This window comes from Musa acuminata, chromosome BXJ1-9, assembly GCF_036884655.1.
Source record: "Musa acuminata AAA Group cultivar baxijiao chromosome BXJ1-9, Cavendish_Baxijiao_AAA, whole genome shotgun sequence".
NCBI classification, from domain to species: domain Eukaryota; kingdom Viridiplantae; phylum Streptophyta; class Magnoliopsida; order Zingiberales; family Musaceae; genus Musa; species Musa acuminata.
Window position 1 is genome coordinate 48,544,389 of NC_088335.1, and position 9,644 is coordinate 48,554,032.

The window sequence follows — 9,644 nt, forward strand, 5'->3', positions numbered from 1 at the left end:
AATTTTATGAGACAATGCTCGTTAAAGCTCTAACAGACATTTACCCTATTCAAGCGATGTGAGACATTTGAGAGACTAGCGCCATTACAAGGAAATGTCATTTCCTTTATCTGAATAATTCGTAGGAACCAACAGAAATTAGCATAACTCGATCGCCCCCACATCAGAGTCGGAATTATTGGCGAGTTAAAGCAACATGATAGATCAAAGTTCGGCTACTTAATAATAATAGTGGAGAGCAATTGTAAGCCAAGAGGTAAATTATAATTAAAGCAGAAGATAAGATTCAGTAAAGGTGAGGAGATGCAGCATCTGTAAATGAATAAGTAGGGAAGAATATTACGAACAAAGTTATAAATAAAGTGTTCAATGTAATACTTGTATATATCAATATCTTTCAATTTTATTCATGCTTTATACAACATATAGAGGGCTTATAGTAGAGTTAGAAGTCTCATTTTGGTTGTCTTTTATAGTCATTTTAGATTTGTAAATGTAGATTATGTGCCGTCGTCACACGAAGGCAAAACTATCCAGAAATAAACTATCCAAGCAGCCAATTTAAGGGTTTTCTAGCTCTATCGAGTAGTGCAGAGTGTTAACCAGCACAACACCCATGAGCTACCCAAGTGGCACATGACTGGATGAGCCTTTGAGATAGAGTTTAGGGCTGGTTTGCTATCTTGTTCTGCAATAGCATAACATGGGCACGTGTGGAGACTTTTGATCATAGCATATCACATTTGATTATTTGTTATGTGATCGTTTAAAGCATACGAAGTCTATGTTTATAATTTGTATTAATTATTTGTGTTGTTATGTGAGTTAAACATTTCCTCTAATAAGTTTTATTTTTTTTTAGGTCTTTTAAGAGATCATACGAGATTTCTTAATTTTTTTTGAAAATTCGCCCATATAATTATACAAAATGTATGCTTCGTGATATATGAATCCTTTCCAATCGAAAGATTTATTCGTCGCTAGACAGTGATCGAGACCTACACTTATTGTCACTCCCCAAAGGGTGACCGGATCAGATGAGATCTGAGCTAGATTTGGTTACGCGAATGTCTTGTTGTGACATGGGCATATTAGCATCCAATTCTTGCTGTCTGAAATCTTTTGGATGGAGATGCATGCCGATCTGAGCTCAGCGGTCAACGGCATCAAGTAACAAGTATCCACATTTCAAAATCAATTTTATCTACAATATTATGTTATTCTTGTTCGAAGTATTTTTTATTATCTTATTCAGCAATTATGATTCATAAATTTCAATTAGTTATTTGTCCGATTTACTCTATTTTAACATCATGATATCCACATTTTCCTGTATCAAAACTCCATTATAGATCCAATTTCCACCCGTCAGTATAACTTATTAATCTCATAGCCATATGAGACTAACTGCTACCACATGTAATATATATATATATATATATATATATATATATATATATATATATATATATATAGCTCACCAAAATTCCATAGGTAGCTAACACAAACATGAAGTCAATAGATCCTCAGGAGATGTTACAGCCTATTTCTCCACATCACCATTTTTCCATGAAAAGAGAAAAAAAACTGAAAGACCTGTGATGTCTAAAATTTGGCCTATGAGAGACAAACCACAGAACTGTTGCTGGATGTCACCCTTTGCAAGGCACCCACCACATTGAACCTGTCACAGAGAGAAAACTTTCACCATACTACTACAAACTGGAGTGTGCTTGGCCCCAAGCATACCCTTTCTAGAACCCCAATCAAATCCTATGGATGGGAACTGAATTGTCAACTAAAAATTTGCCAGAGTAGTTGATTTCTTGAAATGTAAAAATTTCTTCTTCACTTGAGTTGTTGAGAAAAAGAAATATTTTGCAACAGTGAAGAAAGTGGATAAAAGAAACGAAGCCAACTTTACACTTCAAGAAATCTTAGTCTTTAACAAGCAGTCATAAAAGAAGGCTATATGATGGCATGTCTTCTATCCTCATTACATCATCCATCAGAAGCTCCCTCTCCAGCTGCGCACGAGTCGACTTCAGAACTTCCTAAGGACCAACAAATATATTTCTCAAATTAAAGAAAAAATAACCAATATGGAGTTAAGCAGAGATGAGACCATAACGAAGAAATACCAACATTAAATTCCATGTAAGAAGCATTTCTCTCTAGCCATTGCTTGTCCATGACCATGAAAGCTACACAGTAAAGCAAGTCGAATGCCCATTCATCCTCTGCATCATGACAAATCATAAGCACACAACTTACGCAGGATCTTACAGAGTCTCTAGGATATGTTGAAGCCTCACCTGACAGCATTTGGATGAAAACAGCTCTGACAAATGTCCTTGCTTTTGCTGCATACATATTATTCTAATATAGTAAAAACTCAATCAACCATCACATATATTAACAAGTTGGGATGTGCAAAAAGGATTTCAACTAGATACCACTGTAGGTTTATCAAGATCAAGTACTCATGCTTAGAGTTAGAGCTAAAAGGATTTCAAAAGGCATCTATATTTAGCAAGGAACAAGACTATAAAAATATTATATACAAACAGGTCATGCCAACAAGAACTTTTAGAAATGTAACACAAATGAAGTTTTCCAGGTTCAATAGATCGTGGATTCCCAGGGAATTGCATTACATGTAAAACAAGATTGACATTGCTTAGGTATGAGCTGCTAGCTTGAGTAATGAATAGAATAAATCTCATAACCCTATAAGTACCTTTTTTTTTTTTTTAAGTAATTATCGGCTTGGCTCATATGACCGTTTCTTGGTTTCTCTTCCTCTCTTCTCTTCCCTTGTCTTCACATCAACTGTTCTTTTATGTTGTTTAAACCTTGGGTTTCTTTCCTCAATCATTGAATCTTTATGACTTTTTTTTTTCGTTTCTTCAACATAATCAGATTATGTGGAGGAGATCTTAAAGTTTGGGACTCTTCAATGACTCCAAGAGTCACAATTCTAGCAAATAATGTTTCACTCCTCCCATCCTTCAATGAAATTGGTGAAACCAGTGTTCGAGGACTTCTCCCTCATGTTCTTTTGATTTCTTTTGACTCGATTAGTAATTTCTTCTTCAAGAGAAGCCAAAAAAGCTTCCTCTAAGGATTTCTTTAGCTACATTCTCAAATGCTTCAGGTTTTCTTCAGTCATTTTCTTTTTCTTATGGTTTTCTTTTAGATCCTCTTACTTTTCCCATCCTTCTCTCCTGCTCGTACGGTTCCTTATGATCATTAAACAGTTCCTTTTGATTGAAATTGAGATTTAATTAGTTTTCGATCAAAAGGATTAATATAAACAGGAGAGGGATGGGAAAGGTAAAAGGTAAGAGTAACTAAAAGAACACCACAAGAATAAGAAAATGTCTGAAGAAACCCTAAAGAATTTGAGAAAGAAGCTAAAGAAATCCTAGAGGAAACCTTCTCAATTCTCTTGAAGGAGAAATCATGAATCGAGTCAAAGGAAATTAAAAGAACATGAGGGAGAAGTATTCAAACTCGTCGATTTTGTCAAGGGATGGAAAGATGCATGACGTTATTTGCATACTTGTGGCTTTCGGAGTCATTGAAAAGTCTCAAACCTCATAATCTCCTCCACAAGGCCTGATTTTATTGAAGGAACAAAGAAAGAAGAAAGCCATAAATATTCAAGGATTAAATAGAGAAACCCATGTTTTGAACAATATAAAAGATCAATTAATGTGAAGACAAGAGAGGAAAAGAAACCAAGATATATGAGCCAAGCCGGCAGTTACTTTCTTGTGTGTTTTTTTAAAAACCCTATAAATACTTGAACAATTTTTTTGACACAAGAACCAAAGTTACTTATCAAGATTTGCTCACTATTTTAAACTACTTGAATTTTCCTGATTTTGAGCAACTCAGAATGTGCAATTGAATATGATGATCCAAACCTTGTTGATTGTATATAATCATGTGAATAATTTTAGAACTAGGAATCTTTTATTGTACTTACCTAGGCATGGCCTTCGGTTCAAGTTTGAGCTAAATTTTAAATTTGTCTGTGTAAATGTAAACATCAGCTGAATTGATACAAACTAATGTCACTTTGAAGTTACGAAAATAATATTTGAACACTGAATAACAGCAGCAAACTCTTGCTTCCAACCAAATATGAACAATGTACAGAAACCAAGTTATAGCTAGACTTCATATATAAAAGGTTGAGATGCAGAGAGCATTCAACTGCAACAATCAAATTCCCACTGCAGATCTTATTTTCAGTTTCTTTTTCCGTTATATGCCTTTGTTGGGATTACTCAAAGCAAAATGATTCACAATAATACCATGTTCTATCTTCTACCAGTCTTTGTCACAGCCATGAGAGAACCAATTTGACTCAAAAATGTCACGAGCCTTGAGTGCATAAAACTAGCACTACAAGCAAAATGACCAGGCAACAAAGCCAACCACAGTCTAACTAGGGAACAAATCTTAGACAACTATACAAATTACACATGATTGCTGGGTCCATGCCGATTGGCACATTTTGCGTCAGCATGTACCGGAATAGCCTGTGTCGTTCCAAGGTGTGCTGCCACATCCTTTAGCAGGAACAAGGCTTCAGATGGTCAACATGAACCATGTGCTAAAATCATTCCACCAGTTACCAGCATGCCTCACACCATTGTAACCACAATCCTGGTTCTACAATTAAATCCTTCTTTGGTTCAAGAAACACAAGTCTAATAGAAGTGGACATTTTCCTTTTTCTTATCAGTGCTTATTAAACTTTCTGACCATAGGTTCATTTTGTTAGTTTAGCTGTCTTATTTTCATTTGTTTCTTGTTTTTGGCTCAGTTCTTAATATTTTTTTAATTCAAATCTGAATATGATAAATCATTATTTGTGATTAAAAATATTGTCATAAAGGAACACTTACTGGACTGCAGATCTAACATTTGCATAATCATGAAAGTGATATTCACACCAGCAACTGCAAATGGGTATTCCCATGTGGCCCGCTTCCCACATTGTTTATTTAGCAACCTCTGGAAGGAATTCTGTAGAAAAACTACTCAATATTACTTTCTTCTAAAGCAGAAAATGGTTTAGAAGAAGAATGATTGTGACTAATCTGATATAAAGGAAGATAATTGAAGCAGTTTATCCAATCTTACAGAGAATGTTTTTGCAAAGAACAGCAGGTTCTCCAAAGATATAAATCCAGCACCCCTATTCAACATGTAAAATAACATGAATAAAGAGACTCTGATTTAATTTGGAGCACAAATTAACAACAATGACAAACCTACCTAAAGTCAGTCGATGGGTCCCTGCCCTGCCAGCCCATTTCCTTCCACTGGTCAGATATTAAACCACTTAGTTCTTTATTGGGATATGTTGCATACCATAGAGCTCTCAGAGCTTCCTGTCAGGATAAAACTAAGTTTTGCCATTTGAACATAGAACAAAGGCAACAATTAACATCTACTAATTCATGGTATGACTGAATATGGCACATTGGCACATAACATCAAATTCTTCGAGACAACATAACATCAAAGTGTATAGACTAATATGGAAACTTGCAAACCAAGGAGCTAAATATCACCAGCTCAATGGTGATCATTTATAAAAGAATCATTAGGTTTAATCAGTGGGTTTAATCTTAACGAGCCTTATTACATCAAACATTACCTGATGTTCTCGTCTCGACGCATCAAAATAAACATTCATACGATGCTTCAGCCTTTGTAGCCTTTCTTCCTGAAACGACAATATTTACAATCATCTAAGTACTCTTATCCAAATTCCTGTTTACTTAGGACATAAGTTATTAATATAAAAAAAAAGTAGCGTAAAATTAAAGGAAAAGAATTAGGGGAGGTCAACTCTAAGATCTAGTGGATTAGCATCATGCAAGCACCAATAACAAGATAAGACACGAAGCACTGGTTATATAAAGCCAAACATAATTTTTGCGGCGATAAGCTTTCGTATCAATACTAATTGAATTGTACCTGTAAAGGGGTGAGATTGATGCAAATGCGCTCATAAGTTCCTTTTCGCTTCATACAAACACAGGAAAGACCTTTTTCAATCCATCTTGGTGAACCACATGTCTGATCATCTGTCAATAATTAATAGGAATATCTTCTCAGTGATTCAACCATCAAAATATGTCGCAACTATCAGAAATCCACTCTACAAAATATGCCACAGGAAGGGCCTTTTTTTTTTTTTTTATAATTTTCATAAGGTACCAGACAGTAAATACTAGCCCGACTTGGTTTTGATATGAGTACGATTACCGGTAATCGATTTGTTGGCTATGGTAGAGTCTGAAAATTTTGCAAGGACACCAGGACTTGCAGAAGGCAACATGTGAGGACCCACATTATAGTACCGTGATCATATCATTAGCCATACAGTGGAAGGAACGAAGTCCAGTGATTTGGGAGGGGATAAACTAGCATACAACAAGTCAGGGACAAAACAGTAAAAGAACATCAGCCAGCTCCTGATACAAACAAACAAACAAACAAATTCCAAGCAAACACTAAGTGAAGAAGTAGCATGAGGTAATATGTTTCCAGGCAAGCACACATCACATGACATGCTATCCCACCCAACTGCTTCAAGCTAAGATACAATGATTATACATCCACAGGTTCTCGCATCTACTTTCCACACCTAACGTTTTCCTAGCGATTCAAAGAGCCCCACAAAGTCCTAATCTTCAATGCGCATAACTCAAATCTCCAATCAAAACAACCGGATCAGGTGAGACACACCACTACCAACACATTCGGTTCAACCACTCCGGAAGACGATGAAAGCTCGCAGACTATCTACAAGAACTAAAATAATAATATAACTTCAGCAAGAAAGAGTATCTCTAATCTCAATGACTTCGGCTGCGACTCCAAACACTCTTCAGAATGGGCACAGAATAACACCAAATATGAGTCGACAAAAAAACCCTAAAATCTAGGAAGAACGATAGCGGCTTGAGCGGCACAGAATAACACCGTAGATTTTCCCTTGCAGCGAACGGAATCTCGCAAAAAAGCCGGAAAATGACTACAAGGAAAAAAGATTCATTTTTTTTTTTGCCCCAAAGAAGAAGAGGAAGGGCGACAGCACTAACCGGCATTAGCGGCGGAAGCAGAGTGAGAACACTTGGGGATGGAGGGCGGAGGAAGCGACCTGACAGCCATGCACCCACCGTGATTCCTCTCCACCCCCATCTCCCTCCCTTTTTCTCTATCGATTTTGGGGCAACGAGAATAGAAACCGAACGAAGTGAATGGATCAAATAAAGGAAGAGGAGTCAAAGGAGTCGACGAGAGAGAGAGAGAGGCAATAAAAAGAAGAGAAAGAGGAGCGGCGAAGGCTGCCTGCGTGGGTGTGTCGGAGAAGGGATTCGTCGTTTTGTTCGCGGTTTTCCCCAACGACGACAAAAATCCCCAATACAAAAAAAGCGAAAGAGATAAACCTGATGATGAGGCAACGTAGGCCGTCTGATTCCCGATCCCGCCGATGGATCGCGCATCTCCAGGATTGAACCGGCGATGTACTGACCGTCCGATTTCATCAACGCACGCCAACGTGTGTGTGTCGCCCGACAAGCGCGTGGCCTGATCTCGAGGATAAAGTAGAGAGAGAGAGAGACACAGAAATCTATCCGACAGCGTGCATGGAGCCCACGTAAGGTAATATAGTCGTCTCCTAACATAAGAAAAAGGCCTATGGGGTGCATAAGCTCACATGATGAGAGAAAGAGGAGGAGGAACAGTTGACACCCATCATCAACCTGGTGTCCCCAGGGGAGATCTCGATGGCTAAGTACTAGATTATGCAGTCTTTGTGTTCGAATCCATAATGAGATCTGAAAAAGTCGCTGTGTTCCCTCCCAGTCTTTCCACATCCAACACAGCGGTCAAAAGAGAGAGGGAAGCAAAAGAGGGTCTGTCTTTAGATCCTTGAACTGGTCTGCCAAAAGGCGAGCAACTATTTTAACTACCAGGACAAGTAGACCCCATTAGTGTCATATGGATTCTTAAGCCCCCATTAAAGGAGACGACACAAGATAACTCCTGCGCCGGAGAAGAGTGTCGCAACCCCAGGAGAGCTTCTGTATCGTAAATTCATCATGCGTAGCATAAACAACATCAACACTATCGACGATATGTAATCATCATCATGCATATTTCAATCTGAAAGAAAGAAAGAAAGGCTATGAACATGGAAACATGGGACATTGCTTGACTCCAACACTTAAGGATGGGTGAATGCTTTACGACATTTTCCGGTTATGGATAGAGATGGATTCGAGCTTCAAGTTTGAGCGTCCACAAAGATGGCAGCAACTAGGGTTCCATTATTTCTGTTGTTGGCCCTGGCCATGGTTGAGCTTATTATAGAGATGGTCAACCGATGCGTGGACTATGTGTTTATACCAGGGCCAAAAGTCAACCCCTCTAAAGCATGTTGCGTCGAGGTCTGCAAACTGGATGTGCCATGTTTTTGTGATCATCTCCCTCAGGAGACTGAGGAGGTTATGAGCTTTGGAGAAAGCAATCTTTGTTGCCAGATATTGTGGCAAATTAGTTCCTCATGGAACCAAATGTGGAAGTAAGAACTCGTCCTCTTGACATCCATCCAATGATTTTGTTTCTTCTTCTTTTTGGCTTATTTTCTTCTCTATAGCTGCTTAGACTACGCTGTCCCATTGGGTTGATATGAGATGAGAGAAGAAAACAATGAAGGTAAAGAGCCATCAGTGTTTTATGTTGAGAAATATACCTTAGACAAGTAGAATGCACCTAACAAAATATACTTTTATCGAGTGATTCCTTGTATTTCATCAAAGGCATTTGGTCTATTCCATATCTAGAGACCTTCTTAGCCCATAATAGAATCTCTTACAGTAATCAAACTTCAATTATAGACAAAACCCTTAGTAAGATCACCAGCAGATAGTAAGTTAGCTATCAACATTGCCAAGCATAGTGTGTCCTTCTTTAGGGTGACAACCCTTTCCATGTTAGGACTTTGTCCTCCTCCAAAGAGTGTGGGGGTGAGAGATATCAAATAAGTTAGCATATAATAAATACCTCATGATCTTCTTGGATGCTTTGATGTAGTTGATTTTCTCCACTCATGGCTTATGAAAATAATCAAGGATTGTCCTTTAAGTCCAACACCAAAACTAAACATCTATAAGTATACAATGAAATCATTAGGAATTATAAACCTTTTTATTTTATCCTTGAAGATATCCTCAATGTCATAATATCTCCTTCATTTTGTAAATTAAGGGCATTGGGTTCTCCTGATAAAATTGGTCAACATAAATCAAACCAACATTATCAGTTGATTCTTTATGTTGAGTCTTTGCTTTTTCAAATTGTATTTGAGAAAAACCACTTCTATTGAGTTCAAGATCCTCAAGAGATTTTTGCATTCCTTGCTTTAATAATTCTAAGAATATGAGAGGGATAATAAAATTTATATTCTTTAGAATTAATAGCATAATCAATGAAAAATTCTCTAATTGTATAATTTTTATTTTTTTTGTTTGTTTGTTTCTCTACTTTTGCTTTATAAGCCATAAAAGCATCAAGAGTGTCAACTTTCTCAAATGAAAGATAGAGAT

General features: G+C 37.2%; 1 protein-coding gene across 4 annotated transcripts; it reads right to left on the reverse strand.

Moving 5' to 3' along the window:
• Positions 1-1,900: 1,900 nt before the first annotated feature.
• Positions 1,901-7,429, reverse strand: LOC135581063 (uncharacterized). 4 transcript variants are annotated; one of them, XM_065084369.1, is made up of 10 exons: positions 7,134-7,429; positions 6,295-6,452; positions 6,004-6,113; positions 5,681-5,749; positions 5,296-5,411; positions 5,161-5,215; positions 4,923-5,043; positions 2,316-2,363; positions 2,146-2,240; positions 1,901-2,054 (listed from the first exon to the last, which is right to left on the reverse strand). In XM_065084369.1, exons 2-10 carry the CDS (start codon positions 6,365-6,367, stop codon positions 1,956-1,958), a joined length of 786 nt encoding a protein of 261 aa, XP_064940441.1. In that variant the 5' UTR covers positions 6,368-6,452; positions 7,134-7,429; the 3' UTR covers positions 1,901-1,955. The 4 variants fall into 4 exon arrangements, with proteins under 4 accessions (XP_064940441.1, XP_064940442.1, XP_064940443.1 ...); XM_065084370.1 differs by lacking the exon at positions 6,295-6,452 and having other exon boundaries at positions 5,296-5,342; XM_065084371.1 differs by lacking the exon at positions 6,295-6,452 and having other exon boundaries at positions 1,901-2,050.
• Positions 7,430-9,644: the final 2,215 nt, after the last annotated feature.

Coding starts and splice junctions, on each gene's coding strand:
- LOC135581063 (XM_065084368.1), bottom strand. CDS start 7,233: ATGGGGGTGGAGAGGAATCACGGTGGGTGCATGGCTGTCAGGTCGCTT. Junction 6,114..7,133: donor TGCTTCCGCCGCTAATGCCG/GTTAGTGCTGTC, acceptor AATTATTGACAG/ATGATCAGACATGTGGTTCA. Junction 2,055..2,145: donor CTTCTTACATGGAATTTAAT/GTTGGTATTTCT, acceptor GTTGGTCCTTAG/GAAGTTCTGAAGTCGACTCG.